At 49.8% G+C, this 17,691-nt stretch overlaps 1 protein-coding gene across 5 annotated transcripts in view; it reads left to right on the top strand.

The window, feature by feature from the left end:
• Positions 1–17,691, top strand: part of SDK1 (sidekick cell adhesion molecule 1) — an 887,311-nt gene that overhangs the window by 773,419 nt on the left and 96,201 nt on the right. For all 5 annotated transcript variants that reach the window (XM_027612939.2, XM_027612937.2, XM_027612941.2 and 2 more), the window contains 3 exons: positions 6,275–6,390; positions 7,786–7,975; positions 10,127–10,225. In XM_027612939.2, coding sequence (XP_027468740.2) covers positions 6,275–6,390; positions 7,786–7,975; positions 10,127–10,225 — 405 coding nt within the window. The remainder of the gene's footprint in view (positions 1–6,274; positions 6,391–7,785; positions 7,976–10,126; positions 10,226–17,691) is intronic.

Here is a 17,691-nt window from a genome sequence, read left to right as displayed (position 1 = left end):
AAACATCACTGGAGAGATGTTGCCACAGCCAACTTATCCCAAATAAAAATCGGCTTTTAAAAGACGAACTCACAACTTTCAAACACACAAGGAAATACCCTACCATGAGTAAAAATAAGATCTTCTTCAGGTAGGTAGGTAGGAAGGAAGGAAGGAAGGAATGGAGGGAGAAAGGAAGGGAGGAAATTGGGCTCTGATTGCTTTAAAATACATGCTAGTATGAAAGGGAATATGTAATAAGTATATTTAAAATTATTAAAGGCTTCCAGTTATAAAATGATAACTTCTGAGTAATCTTATGTATAGCATAGTTATTATAATTAATAATACTGTATTATATGCTTGAAAGTTGTTAAGAGAGTAGATCTTAAATGTTCTCACTGCAAAAAAGGAACAATAACTTTGTGACTAATGGAGGTGTTAGCTAATGTTATGGTGGTAGTCTCTTTGCAGTACATAAGTGCCTCAAATCAACATGTTGTACACGTTAATCTGACACACCGTGGTGTATCAATTATATCCCAATAAGAGCTGGAATAAATACAAAATAAGACTGTAGTCTTAAATTATGAAAAGAGCACATTAAAACTTTAGGTAAAGATTCAGATGCCACTTTGAAAGCACTTTTTATGAAAAACAAATAGGACACAGCCACTGAAAATAAAACACTACCATTAGGTGAAAAGTGGTTTAGACACAGCTGAAGAGAGACTTACCAAACCGGAAACTAGATATGAGTAAGTAACCCACAATACAGCACAAAGACACAGAGACTGAAAACATGGTAGAGAGGTTAAAAGACATAAAGAATAGAATGAGAAGGTCCAGCATATATCTAATAAAGATTCAGAGGGGAAGGAGGGAGTAGATGAGAACAAGAAAATATGGAGAGAGAATAGCCGAGAAGCTTCAGAATTGATACCTTATCAGACTGAAGAAAAGTGAATCCTACGCAGAATAAATAAAATAAATCCACACCAAAATGCATTATGCTGCAACTGTAGAGCATGAAAGCCAAAGAGAAAATCTTAAAAACACTTGGAGGGAAGGCATCTTACCTACAGAAGGCAAGACGATTTGAAGCCGGCTTCCCAGGAACAGTGGAGGCTAGAAGACAACGGAACAATGGAATCATAATGGAATGAGAATGATCTTGAAGGAGCTGAGAGGCAATAACTATTAACCTCAAGTGTTACACTCAGTTAAATTACTTTTCAAGGATTTTGTTCAGAAAACTGAAAGCTAAATGACGTGTAAGGATGAATAAAATGTAATAAAAATGGGAAATAATACTGTTTTGTTAAGTTTCCAAAGAACGCTCTCAAAACACAAAGCAAACCCAAGGCAAAATTGCTGAGGTGAGACTATATTTTTGTAAAAATCTATTCAGTGCTGCAAGCTTCCTTTGCAGTGGTCAGGAGAATGCTGAGGAGACCACTCTATGCGTCAACTCACCCCAGATGCTTTCTTCTAGCTCTGTTCCCTTCAGACAATCTTGTGTCACCTCCTACCCGATAACTCTGAGGAGACTCTCTTGAACAATACTCTTTGTTTTTGTAGGCATTTCTGTGTTTTAGTTAATATCGAGGTGCGGCTTTGGTATCAAAAAAAAGGCATAATGAGTTTGTTTTTGTCAAAACCCAACACAAACATAGGTACACACACCTAAAGGAGAATCATAGGCAGCCTCCGGAACTAACTGCATCGATTCCAGTATTGCCTCATTCGTCGTTTGCTTGTTGAGAAGGTTTCTGGTCTAGAAATTTTTCTTGCAATATAAGTTCTCCTTTATGCTCTCATATTCTTTCTTATTTTGAGGGTTCTGGCTTACAGAGAATTATTTTTTAGTTTTTAATGGGATGTTTGTTCAATTGGAAGAGATTTGGTTCCGCAGGTGTTTTCATCACAAATTGGATAATAGGGTTATTGATCTTCATTTCAAGATGAGATGACTTAGACTTTGGACATTTTTAATGCTGGAAAAGGGGGCCCCTGGGGACTCCTCTTAGGCTGATCTCTCCCCCAAGAGTACTGGTGCTCAGACATTGGTCCCCCCAACCTGGGGCATTCTTTGGCCCCCCTTCCAATGTTGCTGGTCCTTTGGGGCTTCGGCATCTCCCCCCTCTGAACAGTGCTTCCAGAACCTCCTGCTGGGGGCAGCCCCTCACTTCTGACCGGCAGGCCCCTCCCCATTGCAGCAGCGTTGATGTCTTACCTTCCTCCATCCAGCAGAGGAATCGCCCCTCCAAGAACAGATCCTTCCAGGCACTGCTCAACCCTTGGGGGTGGGTAGGAGAGGGTGCAGGGGTTGCAAGGCCCAGTGGTGGAACGCAGCTGGATGGAGAGGGAAGAAGGGGAGGGAGCTGATGGGGAGAATAAAACTGCAGGCCCGTGTCTCGTGGAGATGGCCACACATGGGTACTCACATACTGCACAGTCATGGGCATACGGAAAGCCGATGTGGGAAGCACAGAGTAGAATATTTTGAACCACGCTGAAATAACGTTTCCCATTTTGAAGTACGATCTAACTGGCTTCATGACATCCTATGATTTATGATGATATAAGGATAAATGAGGCCCTAAACATCAAAAGACTGAGCAGTGAGGAATCCTGTAGGGGAGAGAGCAAATGAAGGAAAAGAGAAGCGTTTTAATCAGGATTGTTCTTCATGAAAGGGAATCTCTAGGACTGTCCCCAAATGCAAGATGGCAGGTTGGAAAGGGAATTTAATCTACCTCAAAACAGATAATGGGTGAGGTTTTTCTTTTTTAACCAAATCTTAAAAACACAGATATTTTGTAACTAAATGGCAGATTGGATCCTGGTGGGGTCTCAATCCACTGACACTATAATCCGGAATGCATCCATTTTCTATGGCTCCGTCCTTGGAGACCCCGCCGAGCTCTCGGCACCATGTCTGGGTCACCCCCCTCACCAGGGGGCCTTCCTTTTTTGGGGGTGTGGGTGCCCTTCAGGAAAGGGTGCACATATTACCACACCCTAGAAAATCAGTATTTGTAGGGCCGTAGTGAGGACTGAGCACTCACGGTGTCAAAGATGGGCCCGCAGGAAATGGTTACGGATTGGAGAGGCAGACGCGTTGTGTTGCTATGACAGTGGCCTCTCTCTGTACAGGCAGGGACGGTTCTTAGAACACAGTACTGTAGTCATGGGCATGCAGCGCCTTCGCAGTTCTCATCTGACTCTAAATAAAGTCCGATAAATGTCGGCTTGCCTGTTCTTCGAGTGGTTGTGACTTTTAAGTCACAGTTGAATCCAGGTAGCAGTGTATCCCTTGTTTCTTAAATATAATAAGCATATGTGTGAGTGATGTCCTGGTGACTGGCATGGCGGAAGCCCCCTCGGGCACGGAGAACATGAGTGGAACCTGCAGGAGCCGCCACTAGAAGGCATGGCGGATGCGGGGAGGTGTGGGTGGCAAGCACACTTCCCTTAGAGAGCCGAGTAAGCTTGAAATTATAAAGATTCTTTGTTGTGACTCTTAGCTGCTCAGATAAATTAATACTGTTTTGTTGAACAACTGACCAACCGTATGAATGACTCTCGACTGACATATTTGGGAAGAAAAAGCATATCTAGCAGGTGTGGGCTGACCGGCATTATCTCTAAAAGTATAAGGAAGATCCCTGAACCCTTATGCAAACAGTCACAAACAGGTGACTCTTCTGGGGACACACCGGGTGACCTTCACTGGCAGCCAGTCTAACGCCTGGGTTCAGTAGATGATCGATGCGGTGGGTAGAAGGGGCAGGACCGCCACTGGGCTGTGGAGGCCACAGGGAAGTCAGCCGGTCTTGGGGCTGGAGCTGAGGGCTTTGCCTCCAGGGGGCCTCCATGACTCCATTCTCTGGGAACCAGAAGGTGCCAAGTCCTGCCCACCCCCCCCAGACTCCGTGTTCCCTCAGCAACGTGCCCTCTCAGGCTTTCCTTAGTTTCTCCCCTCGGCCTCTGTCTACAGGAACCACTGGTTGCCGTGGTGATCTGGCCAAGCTGCTAGATAAGGTAACAGCGCTTCTAGACCTACGTGAATCCTGGAGCTTTTTTCCTTAAATACAGTATTAGTTTCCCACGGCCACCATAACAAAGCACCCCAGACTGGGGGCTTAAAACAATGCAGATTGACTCTCACCGTTCTGAAGGCCAGAAGTTGGACACCAAGGTGTCGGCAGGACCACGCTCCTCTGCAGACGCTGGGGATGGATCTGCTCCAGCGCCCTGTCCCAGCTCCCGGTGGCTTCTGGGCTCGTGGCCATGTCCCTCCAGACTTCCTTATGGCGGTCTCCCTGTGGCTGTCTGTCTCTTCCTGTGGTGTTCTTAGAAGGACAGCGGTCGTACTGGATTAGCTGCCCTACTCCAGTATGGCCTCATCTGACCAATGACATCTGCAATGACCCTAGTTCCAAATAAGGTCACATTCTGACCTACCAGGGGTTAGGACTTCAGTGTATGGAGGCCAGGGGTGGGGGGAGGGGGACACAATTCAACCCGAAACGAAGACCAAATCCCTTCAGTGGAGAAAATCCAGGAAGCCAATGTCAGAGAGCAGCGTTATTGTGCAAACCCCCATTACTTTGTACATTCAGAGTAACTGAGTGAGCTAGCCACCAGCAGCCGCTTTGCTAGGAGGAAAGAGTGCTTGTGTGAATGAATGAAAGAATGGATGAATGTAGAGGGGGTCTACGGATGGAGGGTGGAGAGAGCCCCCGTGAGCGGAGCATTTCTGCTTCGGAGGTGCACTTGAAGTCACCCCTCCCTCCATTCACAGAGCCCCGGTGGGACTGCAGAGGGGAACCAGCCTTTCGCTCACCCCCCTCCCATAGGGAAGGGACGTTATGGTGTCATTGTCTCACTTTCTTCCGGACAGAGAGCTGCTGATCTCCTGCTCATTGCAAAGCCCAGTGCTGGGCATGAGATGGGGGAGACAGAAGACAGGCTGGAGGAGGGGTGGGCTGCACTGGACCATTTCACAGATGGGACAGTCAAGGCCCAGAGGGGTACAGCAACTTCCCCAGGTCACACAGCTCAGGATTCTCATGGAGTCCAGTCTTGCTCCAGAGCCTGTGAGCCTGTTGCTTCCCTGTGAACACCTCAAGGCCCCCCAGCTTCAAGTGGTGATTTTGTCACTTGTTAGGGATGTGGGCAGGCCATGTGACCACTCAGAGCCTCCATTCCCTCCTCTGCAGAGTGATCCCTCTGCACTCTGAATGCCAGAGTCCTCTCCCATATTACTCTCCCTGAAACCCCGTGGACTTGCAGCATTCCTCCTAGTTGACCAAAGAGGCTCTGGAGGGTCGTGGGTGGTTTGACCTTCAGGCCACAGCCGACGGGTTCCTTGTGCGCCGTGCCTGTCTGCAGACGCTGTATCCCCTGACTTTGCTGGGGAACTCTGGATCTATCTTTTCTGTCTGAATAAAGTTTAAATGGGTTCACAGGGAAATTCTCAAAGCAAGTCGAGATGATCTAGAATATAAATTCTTGCTTTTAAAAGCTTGATTCTTGTCCTTACACGCATTCTATCCGAACCACTGCAAACATATAAGACAAATTAAAATAAGTTCAGTGACATACATAAACAGAAGGGAGTAAAAACATCATCTTACACATACCCAGGTCAAGAATTGCACAGCTTGCCTGCACAGGCCCATCTCATTGAAAAAAAAAAAAACAAAACAGCGAAATGGAATGTATGGAGAGTCCTCCAGCCTTGGTCTCTCCATCTGCAGAAAGGGGCTAATAACCCCAGGCTCTCTGGGCTGTTGTGGCGATTAGATGGGACTGTGGCTCTGAAGACCCCTGTAGCGCAGGATGCGTACTCAGCACCTAGGAAATCTTCCCTCCCCTCCCCTTCATGTGAATGATAACGTCCCCTCCTCTCTCCTGCACCTCTGGCCCCTCTCAAAATACCACGTTTAGAGATGTCACTGAACGGGTGTCTGAGAGTGAGGATTTCCCATTTGTGATCAAAGTCTGGAGCTCCCACAAGTTAATATAAAAACAGACCAAGCAGATTTTCTTGCTGGGTAGACTCAGGTAAAATTGAGCTCCTAAATACCCTGGATTTGTGGAATTTGTTGCTAATATTAAAGAGATTTACATTTCTGTTATACCCTCTGCAGGCTTAATCTGATCACACCAAAATGCTCAGAATTCGTTGCTCTTTCAAGGACAACTTGATTGGGTAAAAATTGGACCTTTATTTGTAGAAACCTTTGAACTTTGGGTACCAATCTGTCTTACTCATCCTTTGCAGTTCCTTCAGCTGCCCCTGAAAACGTGTCCGCTGAGGCCGTCAGCTCCACCCAGATCTTACTGACGTGGGCTTCCGTGCCCGAACAGGACCAGAACGGGCTCATACTGGGCTACAAGGTACGTGTCGGAGGTGACCGTCCTGTGCTTAGGCTGTGCAGGTGCACCCGCGTGTCACCCCCCTAGACCAAGGAGCGCAGAACGTCATCCAGACCTGCAGCACCAGCCTGTGTTGTGATGTTCACACCTGTTGTCTCCTCTAAACTTCATTCCCATCTGGGGACAAGGCCTGGGTACAACCTCCTAACACAGGCACAAACAAGGCACGGCTAGGAGCCTGCTACTTAAACTCAAGCCTCTGCTTCCTGGCTTGCACAACACGAGTGATCATGGTGGCTGGCTCTGAGGCTGGTCTGAGAAGGAAGGGGGTTTGGTTTTGTAAGATGCTCTTTGCTCCCAGCGCGTGCCGAGTTGGTGTTCTTGGCTACCTGCATGCTCATAGGCACGCCAGCATCCTGAGCAGTCTGGGACGATGGCAGCAGCAGGAGGGGGCAAGTGCCTTCCTGCCTCTCCAGGAGCCCTTGCTGGGTTCAGTCTTACCTACACTTACCCACCTGTGCTTGTGTTCCATCACCTACCCCCAGCAGCAGGATGGATTTTCCTGAATGTGACCAGCAGGGCCACCCCCGTCTGCTACACCCTGCACAGCCTTCGGGCATGGGAGCCCCAGGCTTTCTGTGGGTTCGATCCCTAGTCTCTGGTTTTCCCCACCTGTTCTCCTGGGCATTCAGATTGCTCCCTCAGGCCCCATTGGATGTGATGATCTCACTGGGCAGGTGCAGTGACCAGAACTCCACACCACATACCTGGGTCCCAGAGAAGAGAGCTTGCCCTGCTGTGTCCAAGCTCCTCCCTGAGGACCGCCATCTTTTATGGTCTCTGGGTCCCCGACTAAGGGACTGGTTTGGGAAGGGTGAGCTGTGAGTGAGGACTGAGCAAACAGGCAGGCGCAGGCAGGGCTGTGGAGGGGAGCCTCCCAGGGTGCTGTGTCTGTGTGTGGGCAGCAGCATGGAGCCCAGGGGGACCGCGGCCTGGGCTTCTGGTGGCTCACAGCAACTCTCCTGAGGCAGGAGCCCAATTTCCCAAGAAGCTGGGAAACCGAGCGGGGCGCTGGCTCCTTCTGTAGGAAGCATAATGTCTGCGTTTGTGACCGAGTCCTCGTTCTAGTGGGCGTGGTCAGTGTGGCTACTGTTTGTGCCTCAGATCTTGTCATTCATGGCTCAAGGGCAGCTCCCCCAGCCACAGGCTGGGTCATAACTCCAGGTCCTCTTCTGCTCTGGAGTGCATTTTCCCCCTGAAGTACCATAGCGTATAGAAACTAGATCCGCAAGCCTCAAACACAACGGTTGTGGGGGAGAAACCACAGCTGGCTGGTCCGTGCCGTGTGGTTGAGAGGGCCCCTTCCTGGCACCCTGCATCCCCATGACCGCGCGCGCTTGTGTGCTGACACTCCAGATTCTGTTCCGGGCCAAAGACCTGGACCCCGAGCCCTGCAGTCACGTCGTGCGAGGGAACCACACGCAGTCGGCGCTCCTGGCCGGTCTCCGGAAGTTCGTGCTGTACGAGCTCCAGGTGTTGGCGTTCACCCGCATCGGCAATGGAGTCCCCAGCTCTCCCCTCATCCTGGAGCGGACCAAGGACGACGGTACGGTAATGGTGTGCCTGAACAGCCCAAACAGCCTGGACGGTTGTCATTTTTCACTTAATTTTCAAACCCTTTTCCCCCGCTTTTTTGGTTGAGGAAAACAAAACAGAATTGCTTTTCAGCCACTGAGCGTTTATATGGCCAATTTCAGCCCGGAGTGAATTTTTACAGCCTAATTAGGAACCTCTGCACATTTCGGTCATAACTCTGCGAGAGGCAGTGCAGTAAAGGCCGGGTGGGTGGGGGCCAGAAAACATCCGGCTGCTCCGGCTGGCAGCATCCGCACAGGTCGGGTTAAGAGCCCCACTCCCAGCCTGGGTGCCTCGATTTCTGTGGTGCGCCCGCTCCCGTGGTCTGCACGCCAAGAGGTCCCTAGAAGTTCCTGCATGGAGTGGGGCGGGCTCCACCGGCTCCCGGACTCCCCACACTCGTGCCTCCAGGCCGGAATAACAAGCACCTCTTCACGGCTCTGTTTTTATGGAAGTCTAAATCATCAGCAAATATGGTTTTCCACTTTGCAGATGTCAAACACTTAAAGGTTATCTCTTTTTACATTTTTGTTACGCGGACTATAGCAAATAGTAGGGGAGGGGGTGTACATTCTGGGGGAAAATACTGCTCTCCCCACCCCACACACACCCACCTTAGGGATCAGAAACTTCTCACAGAAATGGAAGAACTGTAGATTTCCTGATACACGGCCGCAGAAGTCATTCAGTTAGCCCCCACGGTGCTCCGGCTGCTGAGCGGACCAGTTCTCTGTGTTCTGCTGGGAGATGGCACCAGCGCTGGGCTTCAGTCGAGGAGAGTTAGGAACACTGCACACTGTCCTTTCCTGGATGCAGAGCTTCGGGGGGCTGGGACCTGACGGGGGACAGTGGCCTCGAGGTTGCAGAACTATGCGAAGCCATGACGGCCCGGGTTACACAAACGGACCTCCAGCCTCGGCCAATCACAAGTAGAGACTGGAATTCACAGAATGCTTTTCCTTCTTCTCCCACGGTGCGAGTAGAAGCATGCTCTCCACTCCCTCATTTCAGTGTGATCCAGATGATCAGCCACGGGGACGGCGCAGGGGACGGAGGCCACATAAGGCTGCCGTCGAAATTTGCATATTTGTGCAGTTGGTCCTGGCATGCGAGCCTGTAGCCTCCTTACAGTTATGTTACCAAACGCAAGGGTCACAGATTTATTTAAACACAGATTTAAAATTTTAAATACTGTTCTCTGCTTAATAGCCAGAGGCAGAATTCAGTGGCCCTGGAATGACTGTAACACACATCATCCTATTTGTTGTTCCGAGCCCATTGCCTCTTATCTGGGAATCCATTAAGTTCCAACCAGAGGTTCTGACACTCACTCGCCTACCCATTTTTTTTTTAAACATTTTATTTATTTATTTGACACAGTGAGAGAGAGAGAGCACAGCGGGGGAGCGGCAGGCAGGCAGAAGGAGAGGGAGAAGCAGGCTCCCCGCTGAGCAAGGAGCCCGATGCGGGACTCGATCCCAGGACTCTGGGATCATGACCTGAGCCGAAGGCAGCCGCTTAACCGACTGAGCCACCCAGGCGCCCCTCGCCTACCCATTTAAGTAAATACATCTACGAGGGCTATGACAGTGGTAGGCAATGGCGCCACACCACACAGAATTATTCTGTGCATTTGTGCGCATCAACTCTTCATTTCCTAAGACGGTGCATACGAGAAAAATCATTCATTGTAAACATGTCACTTTGTCAGTGGGGAGGGACTTTAGGCCGTCTGATTTACCTAACACCGCTGGCAGGTGTCAAGCCCCCAGAAGAATTCAGCCCAGATTGGCGGAATCTTGACCTCGGGCTTGATGTGCTTGCAGCCTCACACCCCTTGCACTCATGGGCTCCCAGCACGGTTTGTGAGCACCGCTTCTGGAAGTTGGAAAAGCAGATGAGCTGGATTCTAAATGAGGTGTTTTCTCAACATCATTAGGGGGCCACACGGAGCCAGCTAGATTCCAAAAGTCATTCAAGGCCTTGAGTGTCTGGTCCATGAACAGAGTCACCCGTGGTCACAAATGCTCGGCCAGTCCACAGAGTCCTATGTAACCTTCGTCATGTTCCCCCATAACACCATAGTGGCACCTGGCTCACAGGTTTCCTCTCCTCCCTCCAGCCCCAGGCCCGCCAGTGAGGCTTGTGTTCCCAGAAGTGAGACTCACGTCCGTGCGGATCGTGTGGCAGCCGCCAGAGGAACCCAACGGCATCATTCTGGGTAAGGAAGCGGCCGTGATTAAAGAGATAATAGCTCAGGGGGAAATAGCAATTACATTGATTTCATCTGTTTTTATTACACGTCAAAGAGGTTGAACAAAAACAAAACAAAAAAAATCCTGCCTGCCACAGCCCTGTCTTTTCTGCGCTGAGAAATGTTGGACCCTCTACTATCTTGTGAACTGTGTGCTGAGGTTTCTTTGCAGATTGAAATTTACATTTTGTTAACCCAGAATTTCTTCCATTTGTTGGTGATTCACAACAAAACCATCTGTAACTGGCCCTTCCTTCAGCTCTGAAATAACCAGGCTGTTTCCATGGGCATCTGGGAAGAAGCAGCCTCGTTTTTCATGGGAGCCAGAGACCCAGGCTTTGCTCCCAAGTTCCGGGAAACATCCTTGGCTGCAGGGCCTTCACCTCGTCCTTTTAAGAAGTTTCCAGAGTGAATTGTGTGCCTTGGGTCCCCGGGAAATTGTTTACTTTTAACGTTTCGTTCAGGGGGGCATCTCTGATTAGCATTGACGAAAAGCCTTAATTTTTCTTAGTTACCCAAAGGCGGCAAGTTTTATTTAAAAAAAAAAAAATCATTGGTTCCCTTATTTAGTCACCCTTTCACCATGACAAATTCAGGGCCTCCCCTATGCACGGCATTGCGTGCATGGTGGGCAGTAAGGAGAGAAGATGCGCCCGTCCTCAGGATGTGAGTGGCTCACAGCACCGTCGGGGAGAGGCCCAAGGACAATGCAACGTGATAGGTGACTAATAACGGTTCATGAGATGCCCCACCAGCAGGTCACCCGGGCTGAGGGAGCTGGATCTTGCCGATGAGTGGCCTCTCGAGTCCTGGAGGAAGGGAGGAGGGGCGTCCACTCAGCCAGATGGATGCCTCATGCCTGTGGGAGTATAGACGGACCCCAGCCTGGAGATGTGGGCTGGGGCCCGGCCAGAGACGGCTGGGGATGGCTGGCTCTGCCATGCAGGGAGTGCCCGGGGGCCCAGATGCTGAAATCAGGCATCTAACGGCCAGGGCCCCAAGTTCGATCTATTCTCCAGACCCAGGCCAGCATTTGATAGGGTGTTACCCTAATCCAGACTTGCAACGGACCCCCACATGTGTTAGCTTGTGCATGGGATGGTTTACAGGAAGATTATAAACCTGAGCTTACAGACAGGTAGTAAAATTCACCACTTACACCTGCCTCTGACGTTAGGATTCTAATATTTGGTTTGAAAAAGAGTTTCACTTCATTAAAAAACTTTTTTTTTAAAAAAACTCTCTGCTGAGGGCAATAGGGAGTCACCCCAGGACTTTGAGCTGCAAAGTGACATAATCAGGTTTGCCTTTTAGGTAATAACTAGAAAGAGAGGCAAATAGTTTTTGAGTTCTTCCACGAACCTGGAGAGGAGGGAGCCTGGGGCATAGCGACGTCGTCTGCTGCAAGGTTGGGGCCCTCCTCAGTCTGGCCCTTCTTCCTCGTGCGATTCCTGGAGTTGCTGGGTGGGGTACTTTGCTAAGAGTACAGTATTTCTGAATTGGGCGACCTTCGGAACTGCTGGTTCTTGCTACTTAAAAACCACAATGAGCCGCAGAAGAAGCTGCTGGTGAAGTGTGTATTCCAGGTCCCATCCGGATGAGACGGGATCGCAGACACATGTTAGGCCCCGTGCCTTGTGCTCCAGACCTGGGGCGGGAGATGGTCTACGGAGCATATGGCTGGGCCAGAGGTTTCCCAGAGCCCCTCAGCACCGTGCCCGGCTGTCTCTTCTGGACCGAGCGGGCTAAACATCTGATGACCCAGGGGGCATCCCCAGCTTGCCATGAGACAGGAAACCTCTCTGGAGCACAAAATGTGAATTCTGACCTGTCACAGTACCCGGAGTCTCCAAAAAGCAGAGTGTCCCCGGTCTGCTGAGGAGGGAGGCCCCATCCCCACCCGCCCCGGGCCTGGCAGCCCCTGCTCCTGCCGCCCCCCCCCATGGCCTCTGCCCTCTGCCCCGGTACTGCAGCTGGTGCAGATTCTGTGCCCACCTCCATGCTCACCGCAGCCATCCTGGGCCGACAGGAATCATCCCGCCAGGAGGACCCCACGGGAGAGGGATGGGAGGCAAGTGAGGGTTTCACATGTGATTCTCTCTTACCATAGCTGGACATGCACTCTGATTTCATAGCCATGGCTTTGAACTACTCATCCTGGGTCCTCCTCGCGAACATGGGGAGGTTCTGGCCTCAGCCAGGGCCAGCCCACTGTGCTTGCTGGTCCTTTGCCCCTTCTGTGCTTCTAAAGTCACATTCGATGTCACCTCCGCCTGCAAGCTTCCTCCACGGCCGTCCCTGCCTGGTTGTGCCCACTGTCATCACACGAGTCTCACTGTCCAAAGGTAAAATCTCATCACTCACTTTGAGGGCCATCTCTAACATTTGTACGTCTGATTGAAAAACCACCGTCAACAGAGAATTCAGACCACGATGGGTTAGCATTTACATCATTCAGCTTTGGAGCCCTAGAAAGTCAGATACTACCCAGGAGAGATGGGGACGTGGGCAAACACACACACATAGGCTCCTGGAGAATGATCTGGAATGTCTGGGCGAGGGGAGCACGTCTGTCCTCTGCATCCCAGAGGACCTTCCCGTCGGGTCTTAAGCCTGGAGTTCTCACACCTCTACCCAAGGGGACACACACGGGATGCTCCTGCCACATGGCGTTTGATAACAGGACACCCGAGTGTCCATCCATCAGGTGCCAGAAAGGTGTATTGTGGGCTCTTCATGCAGCAGAAAACATGACAGCAGTTAAAGGAATGACCAAGATCTACACGAGTCAACATGAGGAAATCTTACAAGCATCCATTCCGGGGAAAAACAAGTTGCAGGAGAATACACATAGCGTGAGAATGTTTCTGTACATTTAAACCTTTATGAGCGTTATTATTATCATTTACGGTCCACATGTGAAAGTGTGCACTCACGGACAGGAAGACACCCCGAGTTGCCTCTGAAGAAGAGGATCCGGTGGGGCCACAGGACGGCCTCAACTTTTTCTGCTTCATCTTCTCTCTTATATGAAAAAAACAAAAACAGTCAAATTTGGCAAAATCTCAAGATTTGTTCAGTTGGTGCAATGAATACTTGGGTGTTCCATCTATATTATTCCCAGTATTTTCTGTATGTTTGAAAGATTTATAATCAAGAAGGACAATCATAAGATAAAAATAACACATTTACTATAAATTTAAAAAACAGAAAATTCAAACAAAAGAAAATGAGAATCACCCACAATTCTACCGCCCAAAGATAATGTTAATATTTTTTCTTCTAATCATTTTTCTAATATTTTAATTATAAAATATTTCCTACTTAAAAGGGAGCCTCTTTGTCATACTGCATGTATGTTTAGCAGTGGTGACCCGCACGTGTCCCTGCCGACCCGTCTAGGATGGACAGCCCACCAGGCCCCCCAAGGGATTTTGTGTTCATCTCTCCTTCAGTTTTCTGTATGACTTTCCTAGAGTTAAATTTAAGCCTAAAAATCTAATATTAGTGCTGCATGTTTTTAGATTTCATACAAACTCTTGTCGCGTGTTTTTCTGCGAGTTGGCTCTTCTCTTCCCACGTCATGAATCTTTCCTACGTACACACCCTCACTGTCCGTTTTTGCACACACCCGACCAGGACGTTTGCAGCGTTTCCAGCATCCTGGTGCGTGTGCGGAAGGGTTCCCCAATGCCAGATGAGCATGCCCAGCCTTGCAGGTCTGTCGGCTGCTCCCATCCCTGGGCTGCCCTGGGCTTCATCTCAACTCATTGTTCCTATTTCCTTTTCAATCTCTATCATTTCTCCTTCTTGCTTGCTGATTCAACCATGCACTTAGGTTTTCTTTTCTTGATACCATATTAATTAGTTTTGGATGTCTTAACAAGAAGGTTTTTCAGGACATCTGGTTTATCGCATTGCTGAAAGCAGACTCTCTCTGTATACTTCAGTACTGTTTGGACACCCAAGGTACGAACAGGTTCATCCCAATAATGTAATGTTTAAATGCAAATACATTATAATTGAAAATTTTTAAAAATATAGATGATCTCCCAAATTGTACAGTCAGAAATAACGATGTGACTGATGTCCTTAGAGGTGAATCTTCACAGCGTTTCTGATGATCTCCTCAGGATGCAGGCCTGGAAGCAGAATAACTGGGAGAAGGTGCTAGAACATTTCCAGAGTTCTTCACCTACTTGTCACACTCTCCCTCCAGGAACGCTGTGTCAGTCAGCTCTCCTGATAGCAATGCCCATGTCACCCCACCTTCACCAGCATCGACATTAATGGTTTTTTTTTTAAATCTTGGCCAGTTTGATACATAAAATAGAATATTTATATGAAGGGGACATTTTCAAAGTTTACTAGCCGTAATTTATTTTTTCCTCTTGGGAATTTCCAGTTGATGTTCTGTACTAGTTTGCTGGGGCTGCCATAGAGAACCACACAGCACGTGGCCTAAACAATAGGAATCTATTTTCTGTCAACTCCAGAGGCTGGAGGTGTGAGATCTAGGTGTGGGCAGGGCTGGTATGTCCAGTGGCCTCTCTCCTTGGCCTCCCCATGCCCTCCCTTACCTGGTCGTCCCTCTGTGCATATCTCTGTCCTGATCTCCTTTTGTACGGGCACCAGTCCCACTGGATCAGGGCCCCGCCCCAGAACTTCATTTTACCTTAACCCCTCTGTAAAGACCCTCTCCCCAAATACAGTCACACTGGAGGTGCTCAGGGCTGGACTGAACATGGCAACTTGGGGGATGCAGTTCAGCCCGTAACACGTCCTTTGGCCATTTTTCTCTTGGGGACTCACCCCTTCCTTACGGGCTTTCACATGCCTTACACGTTGGCGGCATCCAAGTACCAAGTGGCTGAGAGACCTGAGCCCAAAATCCGAGTCTGAGTTGGAGGCCTGGCTCTGCTGGTGTTAGTGCCGTGACACGGGGTCCGGACAACTTAGCCCAGGAAAAACCACCCGACATGATCATTAACAATATTCACTGTCATAGATGTTGCAAAAGTTCCCCTTTTATTTTTGGTCACAAGGACTTTCACGTAGACTTGAAACTTGTGTGTCTTCCCATCTCCTGCTGTTTCCACGATGGGGAAGCAGGGGCTGTTCCCTGCACACTGGCCCTGTAGGCCGGGGTCAGCGTGCACCTGGCCCCTCTCAGGGTCGCTGTGAATCCCTCCCGTCCTCACTCTGAGTGGTGGCCTCTCTTCCCACTCTGGACTTGCAGCCGCATCACTCCCTGGGCACCACTCGGGACACGGTGGCAGGACTGGGGCACACGGGAGGGTCAACAGGCTCTGCCTCTTTGGGCTGCAGAGGGCGAGACACAGCAAGAGGAAAGGCTGAACAGCCAGCTGATCTCAGGATCTGACTCAGCCCGCTGTTCTCAGGAAGTTTCCCGACTTCATGCCCCCAGGCGGCGTGATTCACCCTCCCCCACATCCCCACGGCCATAGGTTGCAGGATAAACTCATGAATCCCTGCCTGCCTGCTCTACTCTCCCCTGAGTTTTAAGCACCACACTCCGGACAGTCTGAAGGCAGCGTGGGCAAGCTTGCAGACTCAGCAGCCCAGCCTGGTGAATTTAGGCATGTCACTGAGCCTTTCTGTGCCTCAGTTTCCCTATTCCTCAAATGGGAATAACACTCATACTCCCTCATAGTGTTGACTGAGTTGTGCATGAGGACCTTAGCACAACGCCCACCACGTGGTAAGCACTCAACGAATGTTTGCTCAAATGCATGGCTGTCTCGTATTTTATCGTGTCTCCTGGACCAGAGATTTTTTTCTTGACGCCCAAGTCTTTGCCTGGTGCCAGCATCTAGCTGGTGCTCCCCAGCAGCGGTTTCACATGGACAAGACAGGGAGAAGAACCAGGAAAGGCAGGTTGGAGCCAGGTTATAAGATGCTCCTAAGGGAAACCGAGTTTCAAATTTGGGTTTTGTCTGTAGTTCCTGGGGGTGGGAGGGGTCACTAAAAATCACAAAAATCCAAGTAAGGAGAGGGCAGTATTTAAATACTTGGAGCATTCCAACCGCGGCAAAGCAGACAGAAAGTAAAACAGTGCTATGTCTACCTGTAATGCAGAAAAACACCACATCTGAGCATCTTTTGTTGTAATGGCCTTTAGTTATAATGGTAGCAAATGTCTGGGTAACCTGTCACCTGGGTATTATTGCAGCTAGCACACCAAATTGCAGATGCTGTAGGAAGGATGAGAAAACAGTTTCTAAAGATTCAGGCCGGTGTTCGTGGGAGAGAAAGGGAGACATCTTTTTTGCAAGACTGGCTTCCCACCCAGAGACCTTGAATCAATGCTCCCACTTGGGCAGCGCGGCCTTCTGAGTTTATAAACACCTCTGCAGCCCGTGCTTTATAATCTATATCAAAACATGTTATTGCATTTCGAAAAAAGATTAACAGCACGAAACACCACCAGTCACCCACGGGGGAAAAGCACTTGCTTACTTACGTAAATATTTTACTGTGGAGAGCTTTTAGCATTTAGCGCCTGCCTTTGGGGGATGTGGCAGGAGCCACCTGAGCACGGTCACCCTCCCTCCCTCGATGACGACTCTGCACTCCCTTAAATGCTACCAAGCTAACATGATGCATGTGCTCCTTAAACCCACGCGGGGCTGCCCGGCCACACACACCAGAGCCTCCCCCCACTTCCAACTGCCTACCGAGGGCCTAACATTTACCCTTAGCTTATTACAGAAGTGTGTGCAAAGACTCTGCTGAGAATTGGGAGTGCGAGTGAATATAATCCCTGTTTGCAATTACAGAGTTTTGATCCACTGTTGCATTTGTCTGCCGCCACCCTCACACAGATAAGCTGTAAGACCAACAAGCCACATCGTGCCTGGGCTGGGCTCCTCCAGGGCCATTCTGCTGCCGTGGGCTCTCTGGAACAAGTTGTGGGTGCTGACAGGGCCTTCACTACTCACATCCACCCACAGGGGCTACCAAGGGGGTCGACAGCACCATGCCCCACTGGAGGCTTTGGCTTCGGGCCCCCGAGCATCAGGCCCTAGGGACGTATCACCAAACAGGCGATTCTCAGATGGGTGCCTTTCACTTGTACGGGAAGCACACAGCCTGCAAGAGGCCTGCAACCACCCAATGCACCAGACGCAGCTCCCCCAGAGGGCTCTGAGTGCCAGTCTACAGTCACCCCATCTGAGCGAGGCAGCTGAGACCCACCACCCCCCAGGAATCACCCCCCGCCAGGAGGCTCCCACCAACAGCAGCATCTTAGAACCTCCTCCTGGATCTCACACAGCTAAAGATTCTAGAAGTGGTGTCAGGCTTGAAATACACGCCCTTCCCCAATTCTCATTTTCTAGATGCCCGTTGTTTTTTTCCATCTTCTGGGCGTGTTCAGAGACTGCGTAGTTTCAGTCTTCACCCTGGATCAA

This window comes from Zalophus californianus, chromosome 10 (assembly GCF_009762305.2).
Source record: "Zalophus californianus isolate mZalCal1 chromosome 10, mZalCal1.pri.v2, whole genome shotgun sequence".
NCBI classification, from domain to species: Eukaryota; Metazoa; Chordata; class Mammalia; order Carnivora; family Otariidae; genus Zalophus; species Zalophus californianus.
The sequence above is the reverse complement of the archived record's forward strand: the minus strand, read 5'-3'. Positions and strand labels throughout refer to the sequence as shown.